At 63.1% G+C, this 22,794-nt stretch overlaps 8 protein-coding genes across 8 annotated transcripts; 4 read left to right on the top strand and 4 right to left on the bottom strand.

Annotated features, from left to right (window-relative positions):
* Nucleotides 1-93: 93 nt before the first annotated feature.
* AMSG_07815 (ribosomal RNA-processing protein 8) lies at nt 94-1,329 on the top strand (the record flags this gene model as incomplete). The annotated part of the gene is made up of 2 exons (XM_013900420.1): nt 94-160; nt 329-1,329. The coding sequence occupies 2 exons, from the start codon at nt 94-96 to the stop codon at nt 1,327-1,329; spliced, it is 1,068 nt and encodes a 355-aa protein (XP_013755874.1).
* A 35-nt stretch (nt 1,330-1,364) lies between these two features.
* AMSG_07814 (uncharacterized protein) lies at nt 1,365-4,422 on the bottom strand (the record flags this gene model as incomplete). Its single annotated transcript, XM_013900419.1, has 3 exons — nt 1,365-1,669; nt 1,711-3,456; nt 3,489-4,422. 3 exons carry the CDS (start codon nt 4,420-4,422, stop codon nt 1,365-1,367), a joined length of 2,985 nt encoding a protein of 994 aa, XP_013755873.1.
* A 638-nt stretch (nt 4,423-5,060) lies between these two features.
* AMSG_07813 (uncharacterized protein) lies at nt 5,061-7,936 on the top strand (the record flags this gene model as incomplete). The annotated part of the gene is made up of 2 exons (XM_013900418.1): nt 5,061-6,770; nt 6,836-7,936. The coding sequence occupies 2 exons, from the start codon at nt 5,061-5,063 to the stop codon at nt 7,934-7,936; spliced, it is 2,811 nt and encodes a 936-aa protein (XP_013755872.1).
* Nucleotides 7,937-7,989: 53 nt separating this feature from the next.
* Nucleotides 7,990-10,443, bottom strand: AMSG_07812 (uncharacterized protein; the record flags this gene model as incomplete). Its single annotated transcript, XM_013900417.1, has 3 exons — nt 7,990-9,590; nt 9,629-9,953; nt 10,372-10,443. The coding sequence occupies 3 exons, from the start codon at nt 10,441-10,443 to the stop codon at nt 7,990-7,992; spliced, it is 1,998 nt and encodes a 665-aa protein (XP_013755871.1).
* Nucleotides 10,444-10,749: 306 nt separating this feature from the next.
* Nucleotides 10,750-12,951, top strand: AMSG_07811 (uncharacterized protein; the record flags this gene model as incomplete). The annotated part of the gene is made up of 2 exons (XM_013900416.1): nt 10,750-11,046; nt 11,395-12,951. 2 exons carry the CDS (start codon nt 10,750-10,752, stop codon nt 12,676-12,678), a joined length of 1,581 nt encoding a protein of 526 aa, XP_013755870.1. The 3' UTR covers nt 12,679-12,951.
* On the bottom strand, nt 12,707-16,725 carry AMSG_07810 (uncharacterized protein; the record flags this gene model as incomplete). The annotated part of the gene is made up of 2 exons (XM_013900415.1): nt 12,707-12,716; nt 12,827-16,725. The coding sequence occupies 2 exons, from the start codon at nt 16,723-16,725 to the stop codon at nt 12,707-12,709; spliced, it is 3,909 nt and encodes a 1,302-aa protein (XP_013755869.1).
* A 498-nt stretch (nt 16,726-17,223) lies between these two features.
* AMSG_07809 (uncharacterized protein) lies at nt 17,224-18,183 on the top strand. Its single transcript, XM_013900414.1, has 2 exons — nt 17,224-17,406; nt 17,520-18,183. The coding sequence occupies exons 1-2, from the start codon at nt 17,311-17,313 to the stop codon at nt 18,066-18,068; spliced, it is 645 nt and encodes a 214-aa protein (XP_013755868.1). The 5' UTR covers nt 17,224-17,310; the 3' UTR covers nt 18,069-18,183.
* Nucleotides 17,994-21,069, bottom strand: AMSG_07808 (uncharacterized protein). Its single transcript, XM_013900413.1, has 2 exons — nt 18,229-21,069; nt 17,994-18,202 (listed from the first exon to the last, which is right to left on the bottom strand). The coding sequence occupies exons 1-2, from the start codon at nt 21,020-21,022 to the stop codon at nt 18,147-18,149; spliced, it is 2,850 nt and encodes a 949-aa protein (XP_013755867.1). The 5' UTR covers nt 21,023-21,069; the 3' UTR covers nt 17,994-18,146.
* Nucleotides 21,070-22,794: the final 1,725 nt, after the last annotated feature.

The following is a 22,794-nucleotide window of genomic DNA, read 5'->3' as shown; positions in this document are numbered from 1 at the left end:
CAAGCCATGGGCGAAGTAGACTCCACCACACACGCCACCGACTAAGTGATCCGCCGCCCATCGAGGGAGACTCGACTTTGAGCTGACGGCGCCATGGACAAGAAGGCGCTCCAAGCGGCGCTCAAGCGCAAACTTGCTGCCAAGAAGAAGACCACCAGTGGTACAAAGAATAGCCATGGTAATGGTGGAAAGGCCAGATCCGAAAACGGTGCTGCAAAGGATTCCACAGCGGCTGCTGCTGTTGGTCGGCCGTCGGGACGGATGGCCAAGATGGGCCACGGCCAGGAGCCGTCTCCTCACGGGGCGACGGGTGGTGGTGCGGCTGGAGGCCAGTCTGGGAGAAAATCTGGAGGCGGGAAGTCGGGAAAGTCTGGCAAGGGAAATGGATCGTCGATGGTGAAGCGGAGGCGTGTGGATGAGGCCGGAATGGGCCAGGGGCCGCCGGTCAAGATGCGCAAGCCGCGGAATGAGGCGAAAGCTGCAAGCGCCGCCCCGGCGCCATCAGGCAAGGCCAAGGCCAAGGCCAAGACCAAGGGCAAAGGCAAAGGCAAGGGCAAGGGCAAGGGTAAGGGTAAGGGCACGGAGCTGGCGATGGCATCGGCGGGGAGCTCAGGCGGGGAGGATATGCCGCTGTTTTCCTCAATGCTTCCGCCGGCTCAGATGGAGGCGCAGCACGCGGATACCAAGCTGATGAAGGGAGCGCGGTTCCGGTGGCTCAACGAGCAACTGTACACCCGGCCGGGAGATGAGTCGTTCAAGATCTTTTCGGAGGATACCTCGCTGTTCGATGTGTACCACGCAGGCTTTGCCGCGCAGGTGGTCAAGTGGCCGGCCAACCCGGTCGACGTCATTATCAAGTGGCTCAACAAGCTACCGGAAGAGCTTGTCATCGCCGACTTTGGCTGTGGCGAGGCCAAGCTTGCGGCTTCGGTCCGCCAGCCCGAGGTCTACTCGTTTGATCTTGTTGCTGCCAACGAGTCGGTCATTGCCTGCGACATGGCCAACACGCCGCTGCCGGACGAGTCGATCCACGTTGCAGTCTTCTGCCTCTCGCTTATGGGCACCAACGTCATCGACTTTGTGGCCGAGGCCTCGCGTGTCCTAGTTGTCAAGGGCATTCTCAAGATTGCCGAGGTCAAGTCGCGCATTCCTTCGATCGACACCTTTGTCAACTCCATCTGCTCGCTCGGCTACAAGCTGGAGGCCCGTGACGAGAAAAACACCATGTTTGTCATGCTCGACTTCCGCAAGCTCTCCATGCCTTCTCACGCACAGCTGAGCAAGGCTGCCATCACGCTCGAGCCGTGCCTGTACAAGCGCCGCGGGTAGCGCCCTAGCGGGCAGCGCTGGAGCTGGTGAGCGGTTTACATCAGAACTGCCCACTTGTTGCGCGCCCGGACGGCGGCGAGGCGGACGGCCCGCTTGCAGTCGTCAAGCACCGGCTGGAGCTGGCGAAGAACGGTTTTCTGCAACCTACCGACTTGCGAGCCTCCGAGCGTGGTGACCGCCTCCAGGCAGCGGACGGCGGCGAGGCGGACTGCCACCGAGCCCTCAAACCCGGCGAGCTTGATAAGGGTGGGGACGAGGACGTCGACAAACTCGGCCATTCGCGCCGGAACGTCGACCGCCAGCGCAGCAAACGAGGTCACCGTCGCCACCTGCAGCGCCACTGATTCAGAAGTCAGCGCCGAGATGAGAAGCGAAGGACACGCTCGAGCTGCGGCTCGAGCACAGCCTTGGGCACGCCGCGCACCAGATGCGAGACGCCGATGAGCACGTTGATCTCGTTGCTTGCCTCAAACTCGTCGAGCAGGTGTGGCAGAAGGCTGGCAAAGAGCCTCTGCTTGTACATGAGCCGGAGTGCGGCACCTGTGTCGAGCGTAAACAGGAGCTCGTACGGCCGCGGCCCGCCAACGCCCATGACCACCCCAACCGCGTCAGCAAACGCCTCGGAGCCCTCGCTCTCCAGCGCAGTCCGCGAGAGGAGGGCCAGCACGAGCTCGTGGCCGGCGTTAAACTCCGGGCCCATGACCAGGCCCCGCGCCATCCAGCCCAGCAACGCCGGTGCGGGATGCGCCGCAAGCTCCAGCGGGGCCGATGCAGCGTCTGCCACGGCAAGCTTGAACGAGGAGACGGCCTGCGCCACGCCCTCCATACCTGGGCTCTCGAGGCCAAAGCGGTTGACGGCAAGGCCAAGCAGCGGGCCCGCGGCATCGTCAGCGGGCGCAGCTAGTGCCCGGCGCATGCCGGCAGCCACAACGTCGGCGGGTGGGCCGGCAGGCACAGCTCCAGCCGACGCCGGCACGCCACCGAGGATGCCGCTGAGCACGCCGAGCGGTAGCGTGTCTGGCGCCACTCCAGCCGTGGAGAGAGCGTCAAAAACGTCAGCGGGCGGGAGTGCGGCACTTGCCTCGGCCAGCAGCGGAACCGAGACGCTGGGAGCAAACGGGAGGCACTCGCCGGCCACTGCGGCGGTGAGATGGTCGGCAGCGAGAATGGTGACGCGCTCGGCCAGCGCCTCGTTGTCGGGGGCGCCGCGCCGCAGGACCTTGCCCGCCCGCAGGAGAGCTAGCTGAGCATCGAGCACAAGGGTCGCGCTCTCCGGAGCCAGCAAAGTCGCGCGGACGGCAGAGGAAAAGGTGCCCGAGGATGCGAGGAAGAGCTGCGGCGAAGCGCCGGCAAGCGAGGTGAGGAGCTTAAGAACGCGGGCAAACGGCGGCCGGGCGGTGTCCATGTCGGACTCGGTCCGCGCCAGCTCACTAGCAAAGAGGTTCGTGAGCGGCGTGACGACCACGGCCAGCAAGCAGTCGATGGCGTAGCTAAAGTCGGTGAGGTTGGCGACGGCGACAAGAGTCTCGGTCGCCTCATCGACAACACGGTCGTCGTCGTCGGTGAGGACCGAGTCGAGGCAGAGCTCCAGAACGGAGACGACGGCCGAGTCGTCGAGGCTGTGCATGACCTTCATGGCCAATGACGAGGCCAGAAAGGCACGCAGGCCCATGACCGACGTCTTGCGGATGATGGGGTCGGAGCGGGAGCGGACAAGTGGCACAAACGTCTCCAAAAAAGTCGGCAGGACAGGAGCAAAGAGCTCGGTGAGGACGTCGGCCGACTGCAGCTCCGTGGCCGAAATGGTGGCGATAATGAAGCCGAGCATGTAGCCGAGGAGAGTGGCTTGGGTCGAGGCGCGGACGTTGGGCGAGGCGTAAAGCGCGAGGACCTTGGGCACGACGTCGGCAAAGACGCGGCGGGCTGCAATTGGGCTCGACTCGAGGACGGCGCAGAGGAGCGAGACGCAGACCTTGGCAACCTGGGCGTCAGGCTCACCCAGAACAGGAGCCTTAAGGTCTGTCACGACCTTGGTGAGGAGGCCTGCGAGCGAGACCGAGTCACCGGCAAGACGGGCCAGGAACATACGGACGAGCGGGACGGCAGCACGGACAAAGTCGATGTCGTCTGCGGCCATGATCTCCTCGCGGAGGACAGACCAGATGTCGCCGGCCCAGGGGCGAGCGCTTGCGGCGAGAAGGACTCAAAGGCGACGACCAGAGCCGAGAGCGACTCGGCCTTGGTCGAGGCGAGCGAGGCGCCAAGCTTGTCGAGCAGGAACGGGAGGGTGTAGAGGGCGAGGTCATCGGCAGCGGTGAAGACTCTCCGCAGGTCAGCAATGAGCTCGTCGACGGAGAAGCCGAGCGAGGCCGGGGTCGATGACGGTGGGGTGCGGAGGGTGATGGGGAAGTAGCACGAGGTGATGTCAAACAGATCCTCCGTGAAACGCTCAAATGCCGGGATGGAGGCAAAGATGGCGATGACAATGCGGAAGACTGGGCCGAGGTTGCGCGGGTCCTTCTCACCGTCCATGGCCTGGATAAAGGCAAAGACAAAGTCCGCGCCGGCCCTGGCGTTGACGACTGCCACAAAGGCGGGGCTGGCGAGCATGGCCTCGACAAGGGTGTAGTACTCGCGGCGAACGGGCTGGGCCATGTTCTGGATGCCCTTGATGCTGGTGACAAAGACCGAGAGAATCTGCGCCATCGATTCTTCGGCCAGATCCTTCCCGTGGTTGACCACGAGGCCGCGGAGGCCGCGGAGAACCTCGGGGAGGGTATGGTCATCCTTGACGCGGTCGGCAAGAAAGAGGGCAACAAAGGCCAGGACGTCCGACGAGAGCGGAAGTTGTGGGAGACGGCACATGATCTCGGCCACAAGCAGGACTGAGCGCCTTCGAACAGTGGGCTCGGGCGAGTTGAGGAAGGCCTCGGCGGCGAGGTCGCTCACCACCTCGCCTAGCCCGCGATCACCGCCATGGACCGCCAGAAGTACCGTGTTCAAGTGGCTCGACCTCTCGTTTCCGGGAGTCGAGGGGTCCGTAAACGCACGGTATGCCTCCAGTAGCTCGCTGCTACCTGAATCTTGTGCCATGGTCGTCGTGTACGGTGAGGTGGTGACGCGTGGGCGTGATTGACATCGGTAGCTGGGACGAGGGGGGGGAGGGGAGACGAGGAGAGTGGATCCGGATCGACGTTCGCTTTTCACCGATCTCCGTAAAAGGTCGTGAACTGCAGCATGATGGCTGGAGACAAAGGTAAGCTTGGCGTACGGCACCATGCACTACTTGGGTACGATCTGCGACTCTACATCAATGACCGACACCACAAACCTGCTGTTTGGTAACAGCCTTACATCTTCTTCAGTCTCAAGACGAAGCGCGCCGTCTGTGCCGTTGTCTGCGCTTATACGCACCGCTCGGCGTCGTCCCCACTCCCTCACTCCCTCCGCCTCCCCCTCTCTGTGACGACATCCTTGGTCACTACATCGATCTGAAAGGCATGCTTGAGGGGGATGAGACAGAAGGTATGTGGTTTCCAGTCTGTGGCGAAGCTCGTACTGGCTGGGAGTGCTTGTCTATGGGAGCGTGTACGCAACAGACCGAGGTCGGGCAGGCGTGAGCCGGGGGCCGGGGGCGGGGTGGCCGGGGGCCGGGGAGGGGGGGAGGGGGGGAGGGGGTGGGGGCTGTCAGTGACAGAAAACATCTGACTTGGGCCAACCATCAATCAATCATGTCTGGTGAACTGACGGATGCTGAGATGCTTGCGTCGATGGTTGCCGCGGGTGTGGCACCTCCCCCTGAGCTGCTCTCCAAGGTGAATGAAGGCAAGGGCATGAGTATTAAGAAGAGCAAGGGCAAGAGCAAGTCACATACTACTTCTATGTCTTCTGCAAAGACCAAGGACGTGAAGAAGACCGGAAACAAGGCCCGCAAGACCAAGCGTAAGCGGAGCAAGGATGGCTCGGATCCATCTGGGCAAGATGGTGACGATTCGGGAGAGGGGATGGGAGAGGAGGTCAAGGTGGGACGACGGAAGCGGGGCAAGGGCAACAAGGGCGAGGTCCAAGTCCGAGAGTGGACGGGGGATGACCAGATGGTGCCTATGGCCACCAATTTCCAAGACAACGACTCCAGCTCGGACTCTGATCCTCTCTCTCGCCTCAACACGGGTGGTGCCGTCCTGCACAACGCCGGGGCCACCTGGCGGACGGTCGACATGGATCCCATGACCACACATGGATGGACAGACTCGGGATTTGTCTCGCTCGAGGTGCTGGATGGTGATGTTCTGGAGCAGCTGCCGACAGGCGTTGAGCTGGGGGTTGTCGGCGAGGATGATGTCGAGGCCATGACCCGCAAGCTGATGGAGGCCGATGTCGAGGGCAACTCTGTTGCCCAGCTGGCTGAAGCCATAGCGGAGGAGGTCATTGCCAGCAAGGTTGAAGACAAGTCGGCTGCCTCTGGCACTGCCGCCAAGAGTGGAAGTGCAGGCTCCAAGCTGCCGCCGATCAGCAAGGATCTCTCCAAGGAGGAGTACCTCGCCGAAAAGCGCCGGCGGAAGCAGCTTGCTCGACGCGAGCGGCGCAAAGCCAAGGCCAAGGCTGCGCGCGAGGCCAAGATGGTGCGGGAGGCCAACGAGGCGAAGAACAAGACCAAAACTGCGCGTAGAGCAGCGGCCAAGGCAGCGGCCAAGGCAGCGGCCAAGGCAGCGGCCAAAGCAGCGGCCGAGGTGAAGGTGGAGGCCGAGGAAGAAGAATCTGGTTCTGGCTCTGGCCCTGGCTCTGGCGTGGGGGATATGGAGGAAGAGAATGCGCAAGCTCAGCTGACGGTGGAGGAACACGGCGAGACGTGGACCAAGATGGGTCTGAGTGAGAGCGTGGTTCGTGGCCTGCTCGACCTCGGCTTTACGCAGCCGACGCCGATCCAGGAGGCAGTGGTGGGCGACACAGTCAAGTACTACCGCGACATTGTGGGCGCGGCCGAGACTGGGTCCGGCAAAACGCTCGCGTTTGGGCTGCCGATGATCCAGGGCGTGCTAGTGTCCGAGGCACGGTGGCCGGACGACAAGCGGCTGAAGGGGCTTGTGCTGGTGCCGACGCGCGAGCTTGCGGTGCAGGTCCGTGACCACATCAACGCAGCTGCGGTGCACACGGGTGTGCGTACGATTGTGATTGTGGGCGGGCTCTCTGAGCACAAGCAGGTCCGGCTGCTCAACACCAAGCCGCAGATTGTGGTGGGCACGCCAGGGCGTGTGTGGCGGATGATGCAGGACGGGCACGAGCACCTGACGGATCTTACTGGGCTGCGGTTCTTTGTGCTCGACGAGGCGGACCGGATGGTGCAGCCGGGTCGGTACGAAGAGCTTGAGTCGATTCTCATGCTTCTACCCGAGTCACGGGACTCTGCGCCGGTGACGATCGAGGCCGAGTTTGACGAAGAGGTGGCCGGGCGGAAGCTGCCAGGGCAGGCGCGGATGAAGGCATTGGCGTCGGCGCGGATTGCCAGGCGACAGACGCTGGTGTTTCGGCGACGATGGCGCTCGACGACGAGACGCGGCGGGCGGTGAAGAACAACGTCCAGAAGCCCAAGACGGCGCGGCAGCTGAAGAAGTCTGCGCGAAAGTCTGCGCTGGACGACGAGCTTCGGAAGGAGTTCCGTGCAGAAGAGGCGAACGCGCCGCTGCTTGCAGTCTTTCAACGGCTCAAGTTCCATGGGCGGCCCAAGGTTGTGGATCTGTCGCGGTCGTCGGTGGTTGCAGCGTCGCTGAAGGAGACGAAGATTGCGCTGCCGCTGGAGGACAAGGACGTGCATCTCTACTACTTGCTGCTGAAGAACGCCGGCAAGACGCTGGTATTTGTCAACTCGGTGGCCTGCCTGCGGCGGCTGACGCCGCTGCTCGCAGTGCTGCAGGTGCCGACAGCAGCGATTCATGCCAAGATGGCACAGCGGCAGCGGCTGAAGAATCTCGACCGGTTGCGGACGCAGTCCAACTTTGTTCTTGTGGCGACCGACGTTGCGGCGCGCGGGCTTGACATTCCGCAGGTCGACCACGTCATCCACTATCAGTTGCCTCGGTCGGCGGACCTGTACGTGCATCGGTCGGGGCGGACGGCACGTGCGTCGGCGTCGGGCGTCTCGGTCATGCTCGTCGAGCCGAAGGAGGTTAAGACGTACCAACGCATCTGCCACGTGCTCAACAAGCCCGACGGGCTGCCCGACTACGAGGTCGACCTGATGCAGGTGGGCAAGCTGGGCAAGGCCATTCGGCTCGCGCGCGAGGTTGAGAACCTCGAGCACCGGATCCGCAAGACGCAGTCGAACAACGACTGGCTCCGTCAGCAGGCCGAGGCCATGGACATCCTGCTGGACGACGGTGACCTTGACGATGACGACGACGAGGTCTCGTTTAAGCAGGCACAGCTGAAGCGGAAGCTCGAGATCAAGCGCAAGCAGCTCTACTTTGACGTGCTCGCCGACTCAATCCTGCCCAAGTCCAAGTACCTCTCGATCGACGAGACCAAGGTCCTCAAGCGGATGGAGGAGGAGACGAACCACAAGGCGAATCTCAAGGAGCGCGGCAAGCAGCGGTACCGGCGGCGCAAGTAAAACGCGCGAGACAGTGACGGATGGGCCGTGATTCAATGGCTGACTGGCTGGGGCTAGCTGGAGGCGGCGGCGGCGGCGGCTCTGGCAGCAACGCGGGCGAGACGGGCGCGCTCCATGTCTTTGACGGCGGCCCACGAGTCCATGTCGAGGGAGGACTTGCCGTGGAGGAGGGCGTGCCAGCGAGCGAGAGTGAGCCAGAGCGAGAGGCGCTGCGGGTCCATGTTGAGGGTAGGATCGGTGCGGAGGGTAGTGAACTCGTCCGAGATGGCGTCAGAGAGCGAGTCGTCAAAGGTGTAGGGCGCCCAGCGGACAGCAGCGAGGAAGCGGCGGATAAGCATGGCGGTGGCGTGGTCAACGGTGGGTGCCGGCGCCGACGACGTCGATGACGGAGCGGCCGGCTCGAGCGGGAGCTCGAGGAGACGGGAGAGGTTGCCAAAGGCCTGCTTCTTGGACGAGGCAAACATAGAGGTGCCCTCGGAGAAGACGACAACGGGCGTGTCCATGGCGACGGTGATGTTGTCGTAGGCGAGGCCCTGCGAGGAGCCAAAGTCGTACTCGAGGGCGGCGCGGTCCATGATGGTGGCAAAGGCAAAGAGGTTGGCAACGCCGACCTGCGAGACCTGGCCCGAAGCCATGGCGGTTTCGTCGACGAGGAGCATGGTCGACGGCGCGAGTTGGAGAACACCGGCGACGAGGCGGTTGGTGGTGTAGTCCTTGTGCGGAACAAACGAGCGGTCGTTGAGGAGGTCGATGGCAAGCGGGACGCCGACCACCAGCGGGGCGACGTCGCAGATGGCTTGGTAGAGCGAGGCTGCAGATCCACCGACAACGCCGGAGAGGTTGAGGTGGAACGAGCCGAGCGGACTGGATGCCTCGGGCGGCGAGGTAACGCGCGAGACGAGGGCAAGCATGAGGTACTCGGCGGCGAGGGCGTCGCCTCCGGCAGCGGCGGCGAGGTGGGCGCGGGTGGCGGCGGCGGCGGCGGCGGCGGCGGCGGAGCTGCCGAGCGCGGCCTCGACCGACAAAGGAAGGGCGAGGGCGGCGCGAGAGGCGTCCGGGTCGACGACCGGCTGCGGGATGGAAGCGAGCGGATGGGCACGGGTGTCGTGGAAGAGGACGTGGATGCGCGGGACAAGCGACGACGGCGGGTGGTGGGCCATGTGCTCCTCGTAAAAGTCGATGCCTTCAGCATCATGAGGGTTGCGGAACGCGGTCTCTGCTGGCGTCAGCTCGAGGATGCCGACGACATCAATGATCGAGTTGAGTTTGAGCGACGGGTCCGAGTCATAGAAGTGGACAATGGCGCCAAAGGCCGGGCCGGCGCCTGCGCCGGTGCCGGGCAGGTTGACGATGGCATCGTTGAGGTTACGGAGGGTGGCACCCGGAGTGGTGAAAGCGGCGGCGGCCGATGAGGCGGCAGCGGCGAGCGGGCGGTTCTTCTTGGCTGCCGGGCCGATGGATGACGACGCGGCGGGCGTGCCCTCACGCGAGGCCGACGGTGAGCCGAGATCCATGTCGCCAGGTGCCGGGCCGAGGCCGGGCGAGGGCGAGGGCGAGAACGACGGGGCGCGGGCCATCATGTTGCCAGCATCGTCGTCATCGTCGTCATCACGCGAACGGGTGCGCCGCTTGCGTGACGGGGTGCCGAACGGGGCTGGCGAGGGCGGGGCCGAGTTGGGCAGGGTGGCAAACGGAGCTCGTTGGCCTCGTCGTCGAGGAGCCAAGGAGTCTCGCCAGGCACTGTAGTACAGTGGTAGGTGTACTGGTCCGAGTAGGCACGGAAGTCGTCGTCGACGTCGTAGCCGTCAGGCAGCGGGACGGTGTGGCGGTATTTGCCGCACAGATAGCGCGAGCCTCGCGGCTGAGCAGGATCCTCCTCCTCGGCACCGGGCACCGGATCAAGCTTGACCACAGCGCGGCAGAGCAGAGTGTCAAGGTTGTCCTGCACCATGCATCTGAAGCGGACGACTGAGCCATTGGCCACCTTGTGGTGCTCGAGGTGGTTGAGTGACTTGATCTGTAGATGATGGAGGTGAGAGCCGCGTTGGTGACGACGACGATTCGGACGATTTGAAATCGATTTGAAATATTCAAGGACAGACCAGCAGCGTTTCAGCAGGATAACGGACGGAAGCAAAAAAGGAGAAGCGAGAAAAGACGATTCCAGATAGTTATGCATATGTACAAGGTAGGTAGTGAGTTGGGGGAGGTGTCGGACATGTAGCAAGCCCGTGGGAGGTGGTACAAAAATCCACAAATGTCCCCCTCTCCCTCTTGTCACTCTTTGAGGTCGAGTCGCAAAGGGGGGGGGGGGGGTACGGGGGGGGAGGGGACAGGGCCTGTGTGGGAGGTATGAAGAGAGGGAGATGACATACATCAGAGGGGTTGTAGACATTACGGAAATGGTTCTCTACATCCCAGTTTGAGGTTGCTACCTCTGCTAGCGGCGTGCCTGTGGTTGACGCCGCGTCGAGCGCCGTCTGGAGCAGGGATTGAACCGTGTACATGGCTCGAGACGAGTGAGTCGGCGGGCCGGGCCAGTGGCCGGTGCCAGTGGCGGCGGTGGTGGTGCTGGCGCACTCCACCTTCTCCGCTGACTGTGATGGGCGTGACCAGCCGTTGTTCATCACTCGTCATTTCATTGCAAACGGTTGTTCATAGTTGTCATCAGTCTTGTCTATCGCCATCATGGGTCATGTCTGTCGCTGTCGTGAGCTCCATCGCCATCATGAGCACCATCGTCATCGCCCGTACCGGTGCCTGCTGCCTTGTCAGCATCATCACTATCGCCAGACATTGTCATTGCCATTGCCATGAGCCTTGCCCTCATCATGGTTGTTGTTCTCACCATGGCCCTCATGGCTATCCCCCTCATCATGACCATTGCCCTCATCATGATCATCGACCTCATCATGACCATTGCCCTCATCATGACCATTGCCCTCATCATGATCATCGACCTCATCATGACCATTGCCCTCATCATGACCATTGCCCTCATCATGACCATTGCCCTCATCATGACCATTGCCCTCATCATGACCATGGCCCTCCCCATCACCCCACGGCCTTCGCCCCTGCCCGTTCAGCCGTCGGCCGTTCTCCGGCGAGTAGTCGACCATCTCTCTCTCTCGCCACCTGCTACGGGCAGCATGAGCTGGCATGGACATGGGGAGCTCGGACTTGTACTTGTTATCGGACTTGTGTATGCTTTGGCCTTTACCATCCATCTCCCTGTCCTCCTTCCTCACCCGTGCGGCCATGACTGCCCAGGACGATCCGGTGGAACTCTCTCCCACCACCACCGCCATCACAGACACGGCGGCCTTCCATCCATCGCCTGCCGCAACGCTATCTACCACTCATGCTCCGGGCACTCTGCCGGCTGCCGCACCCTCTTTGTCCGATCCGCATCACCCTCTTTGTCCGATCCGCATCCTCCGGATGCTCGCGATCAGCATACTGCCGATGCTCGCGATCAGCATGCTGCCAATGCTCGCGATCAGCATGCTGCCGATGCTCGCGATCAGCATGCTGCCGATGCTCGCGATCAGCATGCTGCCGATGCTCGCGATCAGCATGCTGCCGATAGCTTGGCTGCTTCCTCTCCCAAGACGCCATCGCCCCTATCATCATCATCATCTTCGTCGTCGTCGGCAGAGGGGAGCTGGGCTTGGTCCACTTCAGAGGCGATGAGGTACGGGCTAGTGCTTGGCGGATACTCGCTGACCAAGATTGTGTCATCGCCGCTGGTGGGGCATGCGTCGGATGTGTACGGGCGGAAACCACTGCTGGTGGTTATGCTTGTGGGGTCGGGCGTGTGTCTGGCCGTCACTGCGCAGACGACGTCGGTGGAAGGCCTCATTGCCGCTCGCATGGTCACGGGTGTCTTTGCGTCGAACGGTGCCCTGCTCACCGCCATCCTCTACGAGGCCTATCCGAGCTCGGCCGTCCGCATGCTCTCGCTGCTGGAGACGTGCTGGAAGGTCGCCTACTTTGCCGCGCCAGCCATCTTATACGCTCTGGCAGACTGGCCGCCGTCAACGCCGCTTGTTCTCGCCGCCGCTCTCTTCTTTATCGCCGCTCTGCTGGCAACCGGGTTGCGGGTTGGCGACCAGCCGGCGAGCAAAGGCAAAGCCGCCGTGTCGGCGCCTTTCGACCAAGAAGCGCCTCCGGCGACGCGGTCGTTTGGCGACGCGATGAGGACGTCGCTTGCACACCCGCTGGTGCTGGCGCTCATTGTGGCCGGGATCGTCTCGCCGACCAAGGACATGGCACCGCTGATGGCGTCCAAGTTTGGCTCGGGACCGGCCGAAGTCTCGGCCACCTCCACGGTCAAGTACCTAGTCTCGCTGGGTGTCACCATCTCGCCGATGGCCGCCAACGTTGCTAAGACCTATCCGGTGCGGCAGGTCATTCTGGGCGGATTGGTGGTCCAGGGCATCCTCTTCTGTATTTACCCTCTCGCGCCGACCCTGTGGGCCTTTTACGCGCTCCACGCCGTCGCCGCGGTGGTGGCGGCCGTCTCGGACCCAATCGAGATAGCCTACGTCTCGTCGCTGGCGACCAAGGACACGCTCGGCGCCTTTATCGGCGTCACCCACTCGATCAAGGGCATCACGCGGTTTTCGTCCACCCTTCTCGGCGCCATGCTCTCGGGCTCTGCGGTAGAGGCACCGTTTTACATCGGCGGCGCCGGGCTGGCCGCCAAGGGCATGCTCGTCGCCGCCCTAGGTCGGTAGTAACGTTAGCTAGCCGGCGCGAAGGAGCTTACCCATCACTGAGAGGCCACGCTTGGCAATGTCAGCGTCGGTGTGGGAAGAGAGCTCCTCGATGAGGCCGACGAGCGTGCCGTCGGCCGCCCGCGCCACCAGCCGGGCTTGCGGCGACTCGAGAACCCAGCCGAGGATCTTGAGGATGTTCAGGACGAGGTGCTTGGACGAGGCGGCGGTGAGTGCGGCGACGAGCTGGCCGAGAAGCGGCGGCTTGAGGAGCTGCGGGTAAAGCGACGGCCCGTACGTCTTGCACAGAAGCTGCAGCACGGCTGCGGCAGTCGGTGCGTGTTCAGAAGACGAGAGCAGCCGACCAAGCGAGCCAACCGAGGTCACAAGCTCCATGTTGCTGGCCACGAGGTCAAAGACGTCGTCTGGCAGCTCGCCAGGCAGTTCAGAGAGGTTGGCTTCGGCGGCCGAGGCCACGGTCATGTGAGTGAGGAGCACGTTGATGGTGCGGGTGAGGAGAGCGCGCATGACCTCGAGGAGCGGGCCGAAAAAGGCTGCTACATCGTTGGCCAGAGCGTAGCTGAGGATGGCGTTGAGCGACGGAACGAGGGCAGCGTCGTGGACGGACGCCAGCGAGACAGCCGGTGAAGCGACCAGAGCCGCGATGAGCTTGACGTTATGCACGTTGTTGAGCTTGTTCTCGACAGAAAAGAACGAGAGGAGCTTTGGGAGGAGGCCGAGGTTGACGAGCTCACCGACAAGCGACGGCCAGGTCTCGACCACCGTGTCGAGCAGCCGCAGAGTGTAGACAGGGATCGGCAGCTCGTCGCTGAGCAGCGCCGGGGCACGTGGCAGGATGCACTTGCTCAGCAAGGCCGCCAACGCGGCAGTCTCGGGCTCCTCCTCGGGAGACGCCGCCAGCGCCAGCACCAGGTCCGACGCTAGGCGCAGCGAGAGGAACCGGGTCTCGGCGTCCCCGCCGGCCAGCAGGCCGGTGAGCGGCTGGAGGATCGCATCGCGGATGTCGCGGACGTGGCCAGCTACAAGATCGCGATGGCGTGCGAGGGCAGCGAGGCTGTCGAGGAGAGGCGTACGGAACTCGCTCGCCGAGACAAACGAGGCCCGCGGAACGAGCGAGAGGAGCAGACCAGCACCGCGAATGAGTGGCACGAGGGCGAGGTGGGCGGCGAGCGCGTCCGACTCGAGGGCAAGTGTGACGGCCGGGAACGGGATGAGTGCAGCCTTGAAGGCCTTGATCTGCATCGACGACGGCGCCGAGCGCGCGGCAATGGCTCGCCCCTGGGAGGCCACCTCGTGCATGACGGCATCGACGGCAGAGGCCGTGACGGCAAACGCTTGGCCTTGCCAGAAGCAAAGCAGTGGCTCGACTGGCGCGGGCGGGAGCGCCGCAAGCTTGGCGGCCAGCCGCAACTCAAGGCACATGAGCAGGCCCTCGCGCGAGACCGATGCCACGACGGCGAGGCCGGCCAGTGCCTTGCCGCGCACATCGGTCGACTTGTGGTCGAGCGCCGAGAGGAGCGTCGGCAGCAGACCGCGCGTCGAGATGACCGCCAGCTGCGCCCGAGGCGGTGCGGTGAGGAGGCCAAGGACCAGAATGTTGAGCATGGCAGCGCAGACCTTGGTCGCGCCGGACGAGAGGCCGCCGATGAGCCAGTTGACGCCGGCCTTTTCCAGCAACCGTGGTGCGAGGTGGGCCGGGACCGTGCCGGGAGCGCCCGCCGAGCTACTCGCTTCGACCGCAGACACTTGCGCTTCGACCGCACGGGTGAACGAGACGCGGCAGAGCCGCGCCAGTGTGTTGGCGATGGCCACCGTCAGCGTCGAGCTTGCCGACGCCAGCATGCGGACGAGGGCGAGGGCGAGATCGAGGGTGGCCAGCGGGGCAAAGAACGGCGCCGACGTGACGCCGATGTTGTGCAGTGTCTGAACGGCATATGCAGCAGCGATCGGTGCGCCTACTGGGTCCTTGATGTGGCCCACTACCAGGGTGAGGGCCGACGACGGGAGCGACCACGGCGGAGGACCTTCGTCGCGCGAGGCGATGTAAAAGAGGAGCTCACCGAGCGAGGCCATGGCCTCTTTGGCGAGGGTCGGATCAGCGTTGCGAAGCGTCTCACAGAGGGCAACATCGATGCCCGACTTTGCCACGTCGTCAGCAATGATGGTGGCGTGCCGGACGAGGATACCCATCAGGCGGGCGTAGTTGAACTTGGCGTGCGGGACCTTGGTGCGGCGCATGGCCTTGACCAGAAGGCTGAGCAGCGACGAGTTGACCACAATGTTGGCAACGTCGGTGTCGAGGCTGAGCGCTTGGAGGTAGACAAGAACGTGATGGCTAGTCGCGTCCGACGAGGAGAGCCCGGCGTAGACCTGGCCAAGAAAGTCCTCCAGCGCCCCGGGCGTCTCCTTGAGGGCCACCACGTCGCGCGGCAAGAGCTCCTCGAACGGGAGCAAGGCGACGTCATAGTCGAGGACAGGCAGCTTCTCGATTTTCTTGTTGCGCACAATGGGCTTGACCGAGTTGTCAACGGCAGCAAACAAGTGCTCAACGACGTGGGCGGGGTTGACCAGCGTCCGTGGCGGCGGCGGGGCGAGCTCGACAAGCGGCTGGCGCGGAAGCGTGTCACCGGCGGCGGTGTCAGGCGGGGCAGGAAGCTCAGCGCGCGGTGAGGCCTGAGTCGGCGCGCGGGTCGGCGTCGACGACGACGGCGCGGTAAGTGGGCGGACAAGGTGCGGCGGGAGGCTTGACGGCGGCTCTGATGAGGGACCAGCGTCTGGATCCGGGTGGTCCGCACCCGAGTGACCCGATGGCGAGCGCGGCGAGGAGATCGGTGAGGCAGCCGGCGATGCCGGGCCCGGAACTGCCAGCGAGTGGTCGTCGATGGTCTGCGAGATGACCGAGGCGATGGAGGCAGCCGCGCCGGGCGCCGGGCCCGAGGCCCGAAACTCGACCACGGCATCACGGGTGCGGCGCGAGGGGTCGTCGCGCGGAAGTGCGATGCGCGAGTGCGGCGCCTCAGCAGCTGGGGTGGAGACACGCGGGGCCGACGGCGGAGCATCTGGGCTCCGCGGCGTGGCGTACTCGTCGTCCGGCACAATGATGGCGGCCTCGAGGGCAGAGATGTCGACGGCAGGTGCAGCGTCGGCAGGCAGCGAGGCGAGGTAGGCCTCAAAGGCCGGCTGGCATGGGAGGTGGAGGAGCTCGGGCGCGTTGTCGCCCCACAGCGACGAGGAAAGGACGGCAGCCCAGGAGGCGCGAGCACCCGGGTGGCGAACCAGGAGGCCATTGAGGAGGGCTGCGAGCTGGGCGGCAGCGTCATCGGTTCCAAGTGGGAGAGCAGGAATCGGGCCGGCTACGATGGCCTCGAGAGTGGCGTGGAGCGAGTCTGCGGCAAACGGCGGGGCACCGGTGGCGAGCTCGAACAGCACGACACCAAACGACCACAAGTCTGAGGCAAACGAGTGCACACCCAAGGCCGAAAACAGCTCCGGCGCCATGTAGTTGGGCGAGCCCTCTGAGGAGGCGAGAACAAGCTTGTCGTGGCCTTGTGAGCCCCGGCTCTGATCATCGACTCCAGACGGATCGGGGCGCGGTAGCGGCGGATCGGCCACGTTTGTGGCAAGACCAAAGTCACAGAGCTTGAGAGTCCCATCTGCCTTGAGCAGGATGTTTGATGGTTTGAGATGACCATGAGCAAAGCCAGCAGCATGAACATAGTGAAGAGCATCAGCAATGTTAGCGCCGTAAGCGGCGACAACATGTATGGGAAGAGCATGATCATGAGCCAGCATGGAAGCCAAATCGCCACCAGTACAGACCTCAACAATGAGCCAAAGATGATTGGTGGTCTCATACCAGTTGTAGAAGTTGAGGATGTGAGGATGATGAAGTCTCACCAGTGTGCCGACCTCGTTGAGAATGGCTGCTCTCCGTCCCTTGTCCACAGACTTGACCGCTACGTATTGAATGGAGCCCTTGACTCGCGACTTGTACACCGTAGAGTACCTCCCCCTTCCTATTTCCTTGTACAAGTGGAACTGGTCCATCCTGTCCCTCTTCCAAAGCCTACACAGGTCAGGGCGAGAGTGAGGTGTGCCTACCTGTGGTCGCTCCTGCCGACTCCAAAGGTCACCGCCCACCATCTGGCCGAGTGACTGCTCGGCGAGCGGGGCGAAGGAGGCACCAGCTGAGGGTACTCCGGAGCGATGGATGGATGGATGGGTGTGCGGGAGCCAAGTCGGCCACCATCTGGCCGAGTGACTGCTCGGCGAGCGGGGCGAAGGAGGCACCAGCTGAGGGTACTCCGGAGCGATGGATGGATGGATGGGTGTGCGGGAGCCAAGTCGGCCACCATCTGGCCGAGTGACTGCTCGGCGAGCGGGGCGAAGGAGGCACCAGCTGAGGGTACTCCGGAGCGATGGATGGATGGATGGGTGTGCGGGAGCCAAGTCGGCCACCATCTGGCCGAGTGCGACCACCGCCGCCCACCGCCTGACACACCTTCCAAAGGCCGATCAAAGCACCACCTTACTCCCCCCCCCCCTCCCCCCCCTCCTCCACCCCCCTAACTCTACCACCCCCACCCTCTTCCTATCCTTCGACCACGTACCCTTCCACGTTTTGTAGTGGTCATGCCTCTCACACTTCATATCCATGCCCTTGTGGCTGCCCTTGCTGACGGCCGTGTGGAGGAGGTCATCGAAGAGTGCACAGCAGCCGAGCTGGCGGTACGGACATGGAGATGGGGACACAGCGACAAAGACACAGAGACAGAGACAGCCACTACCACGATCATCACTCACCTATGCCCTCCCCACCCCCCCTCCCTTTCTCTGTACAGAACCCGTTCTCTCCGCTGGGTGATGTGGCCCTCGTGCTCATGGCGGCACATGTTGTCAAGGGTGACCTCACGGGTGCTCGCTATGTGGTCAAGCGATGTGTGGCTAACGATGGTGATGATGATGCGAGGACTGGCGCTGGTGCAGGAGAGAATCAGGTGCCTGTCGATCCTAGGCTGAAGGCTCTGGCCGACGTCTCGGCTGCCTTGCACTCGGAGAGCTTTGCTGATGCGCATGCTGCCCTGGCTGGCTTGACTTGGGACGGCGATGTGGAAGCTTTGCCGGCAGTTGTCATCCAGGCCCTGCGGTCGGCGGCAAAGTCGGCTATGGTTGCTGCCTTTGAGGTGGTGGCCGTGGCAAGGGCTGCCGCCATGCTTGGCTTGGACAACGATGCAGCAATGACAGAGCTTGTTGCATCAGGCTGGACGCTCTCGGACAATGGAGCCTTCCTCACTCCGCCGGAAGCGACCAAGGACTCGACCCTTGCTCCGTCCCAGTCCAAGCAGATTGCTCAGCTTACTCAGGCTGTGCTCGACCTGGAAACGCTGTAGGAGACTGATGGCTTTTACGCGTCGCGAAGCTCCAGCAGCGACAGGAGAATTGACCGCGAGCAGGTAAAAGCCACGCCGCTAGCGGCAATAAACGCCATACCAGCGCGGACGACAAGGGTAAGAACCGGCAACGACTCGTTCGGAGCAGTGTAGCCGAAACCCATTGAGGATTCAAAGGCAAAGATGGCGATGACGAGGAGGGCCGGCGCAATGGCCATCGTCGTGAGCAGTCGCGAGGTCAGCTCGGCGCCAAAGAACCTGCGCATGCAATACGCCACGCCAGAGACGAGCCCTGCAGCACTCATAATCACCTGCGTTGCTTGGATTGCCGACGCATACATGGCATCGTGCGACGCGCTCACCCGCAGATGATCAAGGTGCGATCTTCTACTGACGGAAAACAGAAACTGGGTCGTGCTGAGCCCGCCCAGCACGAGCCCCCCCGCTAGGCACGTGACCAGATGCTTGGCTGGCATGATGGCGTAGCTGAGACGAGGAAGAAGCGCGGCATCGGAGACCCCACTCACGCGCGAGAGAGAGGTCATGCCGAGCCAGCCACCAAAGGCAGCAATGATCGACGACGAGAGGAGCGCGGCGAGCAGCGCAGGCGTCGGCAAGAGCGTCTGCCAACCGGTCGCCCCGTAGACGATGAACGGCACGGCGAGGATCGGAAGCAACGTCATCCACACGGCTGCAACAAGCGAGACGTAGACATGCAGAAGCTTGGCCCGGGTCACAGCGTCTGCCACTGACGACAGCGAGTCGTCGAGCACAATGAGCTGCGCTTCCGCCTTGGCCACTTCGGAGCCCGAGATACCAGTCGCGATGACGACGTTTGCCTGCGAGAGTGCGGCCACATCGTCGGCGGAGCGGACCAATGCGCCGACACACATGCCGCCAGCCCGGAGCCCGGCCACCAGCTGGCGGCTTGTCCGCCGGTCGCCGCCGGCCACCAGCGGCGCAAACATGGGTGGGAACTCGGTAGCCGCCACAGCCGCCGCAGGCATGACGTTGTCGGGCTCGAGCCCGAGCTCGCGCGCCACGCGTTCCAGCTCTCGCGGTGTGGTCGACGGTGCAAGCACTGCGACCTGGACACCAGCTGCACCCAGCGCCGCGATGCTAGCTGCAGACTGTGGGTGGATCGAAGAGCCTTCCAGCGCAACCAAGCCTACCATGGCAAATTCGCCTTCAGCAAGAGCAGCGGCTACGCTCAAATCCTCCAGCGGCACACCAGCCTTGGCCACCTTGACCTTGGAGCCCGATGCTCCCGCGACGTCATCGTACGTCGGCAGCGCACCGGGGTTGGAGACCGCAACGGCGGCGTAGGCCACGGCAAAGGCCTCGCGCCCGTGTGCAGCGGCCGCCGCCACAGACCGCGAGTAAACGGCCGTGTCGAACATGGGGTTTGTCTTGGCCACCAGCGCGACGACGGCTTCAACCTCGCCAAACGCCACACAGTGGACGTGTGACGACGAGGCGGCAAAGACTCCCCCCGAGCTCTCCCATGACGAAAAGGTTAGATCCCTAAATGCGCGCACCACCAGGCCGTCAGGCTGGCTTCTAGCCTGCAGTGCAACCGGCTTGAGCGACGCCAGGGCTGTCGGGACTGAAAACGAGCTGTGATGGTCGACGCCACGCGCAACCGCGGCAAGAGACCGCTCCAGACCAGGTCCGGGCTCGGTGTTTGGCGCCGGCGCCAGCGCAATCAGCAGCCGGAACAGCGCATCAACTTCGGGCGGGTAATGGACAACCGACGCGTCGATTTGGCTGACCAGCGACCACGGGAGACCACTTCCACTGGAGGCTCTGTCGGCTGTCGCCGACGCCGACCGTCCGTTGCTCACCGAAGTCGATGACGAGGAGTCCGAGTAGCTCGAGTCTGAGCTGCTGGGCCGCCTGCGGCGAGCATGCTCGACCTCGCGCATCTTGCCGGCCTCCAGCTCAAGCTCCGAGACCCGCTGCGACAGTGGGCGGCCGCGGCCGGCTTCCGGGCTCCGCTGCAGCGCTGTGCGAAAGTGCGGATTGACCGCAAACGACGAGAACACGACCTCTGAGTTGTTCAGATGCTCCAGCGGAACCACTATCCGGGTCATCCGCGCCAGCAGGCCGATAGCCGACAGCTGGCTGACGAGCACGTTGGTATTGACCATGCCCTTGGCGAGCGACGCCAGCGTCTCGGCAAACGAGACGCGGAACGAGAGACCTGCAATCGCCGCAAGCAGCATGGTGCCAGTAAGCACGACGGCGGCCTTGCGCTCGCCGGAAGGTGTGTCAAGGTACCGCAGGATGCAAGCCACGATACCAATGGCGACAAGGAGGCCAGCGACGGCGCGCCAGGTCGTGGTGATGCGCCCTTGGAGCGAGTAGCGCACGTCGGCGTCGGTCGGCTCTGGAGCCTGTGAGCGGCTTGTATCGACCATATGGTCAATGTTGTCGTCGTCAGGAGAGGCGCCACCAAACCGAAGCACAATGCCCTTGCCTGTGCCTGCCACGATGAGGGTGCCCGGACGGAGCATGTTGGTCGGGCGGGGCTCTAGATCTAGGGTCAACAGCGCCTGCTCGCCAGTCACACCCGACGCGTCAGCCTGCAACCCATCCGAAGCCACCACCCGCAGGGTGACTGCCACAGCATCGCCGGCGCGGAGGAGGACAACGTCGCCGGGTACGAGTTCGCTTGGCTCGATGCGATCGAGAACGCCGCCGCGAACAACCTCGACCAGGTGAGGCAACATCTCACCCAGCGCACGATCTGTATTCCGATCCCGCACACGCAAATACAGCAGTATACCAGAGACAAATATCGCTGACGCGAGCTGAAGCGCGAGGAGGACGATGAGAGCGATGGCACCGGGCGAGCTGTGACCGGGCTGCGGCGAGTAGCGCCAAACAATGGCAGCGATGAGGGCCAGGATGATAGAAATGGGAATGAGATCGACCATCGCAGAAGCGGACATCAAAGCAGGATCATTCCCTCCCCTACCCCTACCACTGCTGTTGCCACCGTTCTGAGCCTCTGCATCCCTCAACCGGTCTCCGCCACTGCCGCCGTTGTCCATTAGCGTTGCTGCTCTCGCCGCCACCGACGACGGATGCAGGCCATTGTCGACGTCACTCTCCAGCTGCGCCACCAGCTGTTCCACCGTGGGCATGGCCACTATAGCATATGCCATGATGTGTGCGGCGGGCCTGGTGTGGGCAGAGTCAAGTGGTGGCGTGTGCGACTGCGTGCGTGTGGCCGTTGCCTGCCTGTCCAACTCGTCAATCACGTTTTATCCACGCGGTGGTGCATCAGTCATCATACCAAGAATGGTTGGGGGGGGGGGGGGGGGGGTGGAGGGGAAGGGGGATTTTGATATCATCGATGTGGTGGATGTGGATGTGGTTGTGGTGGATATGGGCGTGATCGTGTGGTTGGATGTGGCTATGGCTATGGCTATGGATGTGATTTTCTGCAAGGATGGCTGGCGTGGGCTTGCATCAAGGTATGGGTGCTATTATCTGTTTGTGGTGACAATGGGAGGGATCCGATGGAATTATGATTATTTGTCTGTTTGATTGATTGTTTGATTGATTGTTTGTTTGTCTGTTTGTTGGCATGCTTGGAGTGCGGCTACCAAAGGGGCCGAGACGGCCTGGGCTACGGAAAAAGGCACAGAGAGAGGGGCGTGGCGGAAAGCGGGAGAATCAACATGGGGATAGGGGAAGTGGATGACGGGAGTAGGGAGGCTTGGGAAGGGCCGGGAGATGGGGGAGGGGGGCAGTAATGAGAGGGAAAAAAAGGGGGATGGTGGATGGGAGGAAGGGGATGAGGGAGAAGATGTTGTCACGTCGGTGTCTCATATGGAGAACATGTAGTGATCCACGACACGTAATTGACAAAGATTGCTCTACGTGCGGTCCTAGGCCCACACCCACAACATGTGCCGGGGGGGTGCTTAACCACGCGATGCTAATGATGTCTTTCTCCTTCTCGATCTTGAGCCGGCCTGCACTTTGTTCGGTTTTGTGCCCGCCGCGGATCCGATCCTTCGCGTGCGACGAAACGAGTCTCGTTTCTCGCCTGGCCACCCTCGCTCACCACGTATCGATAGCCCTTACAGCCATCGATGCAGTGATGGTTAAAGGAGCCACGCGACAGAGAGCTTTGGCACTGTGCCAGTGGCGAGCGGTAAAGGCGAGACCCAAAGACGTCGAAAACGGTTGCATGCGCTTGGATCTGCGCAGGAAAGGCTGCGCAGGCAACAGAGGCCTCGCCCCACGCCGTTCCGCCCTGGTCCCAGCTCGCCCTTAGCACAGCATTCTCTTGCTCGATCATATCCTTGGGGCCTGGGGCCTCGACCTATCGCGAGAGCAGCCACTCGTGAAAACGATGTTGGCGGTGGAGAGGCTGCCCCCCTCGTCCTCCCCCTTCCCCCCCCCCCCCCATATGATCCAGCAAGAGAATGGTGAAGAAAGGGCAATCTTGGACTCACCCGCGGGAGCGACGACCGAGCGGGCTACCTAATCAAGGTGATCAGACTCCAGTACAGCCAAAGCGAGATTCCCATCGGCGGCGACAGCTCTGGCCCGGTCGTAGAAGGTGTGCCATCGGCTGCGTCTTTGTTGAGCTCCTCACAGGCATGCGGACCCTGAACCGCGGAGACAAGGAAAAAAGAACTGATGATGGCCATCGTCAAGGCCTGCGTAATGTCTGTTGAGGCTGAGTAGGCCAGGTTTCTTGGCTCTA

This window comes from Thecamonas trahens (assembly GCF_000142905.1).
Source record: "Thecamonas trahens ATCC 50062 unplaced genomic scaffold supercont1.37, whole genome shotgun sequence".
Classification (NCBI taxonomy): domain Eukaryota; order Apusomonadida; family Apusomonadidae; genus Thecamonas; species Thecamonas trahens.
Note: the sequence above shows the minus strand (reverse complement) of the source record. Positions and strands in the feature narration are given on the sequence as shown.

Coding starts and splice junctions, on each gene's coding strand:
- AMSG_07809 (XM_013900414.1), top strand. CDS start 17,311: ATGCCTCTCACACTTCATATCCATGCCCTTGTGGCTGCCCTTGCTGAC. Junction 17,407..17,519: donor GCACAGCAGCCGAGCTGGCG/GTACGGACATGG, acceptor TTCTCTGTACAG/AACCCGTTCTCTCCGCTGGG.
- AMSG_07808 (XM_013900413.1), bottom strand. CDS start 21,022: ATGTCCGCTTCTGCGATGGTCGATCTCATTCCCATTTCTATCATCCTG. Junction 18,203..18,228: donor TGCCTTTGAATCCTCAATGG/GTTTCGGCTACA, acceptor GCTCCGAACGAG/TCGTTGCCGGTTCTTACCCT.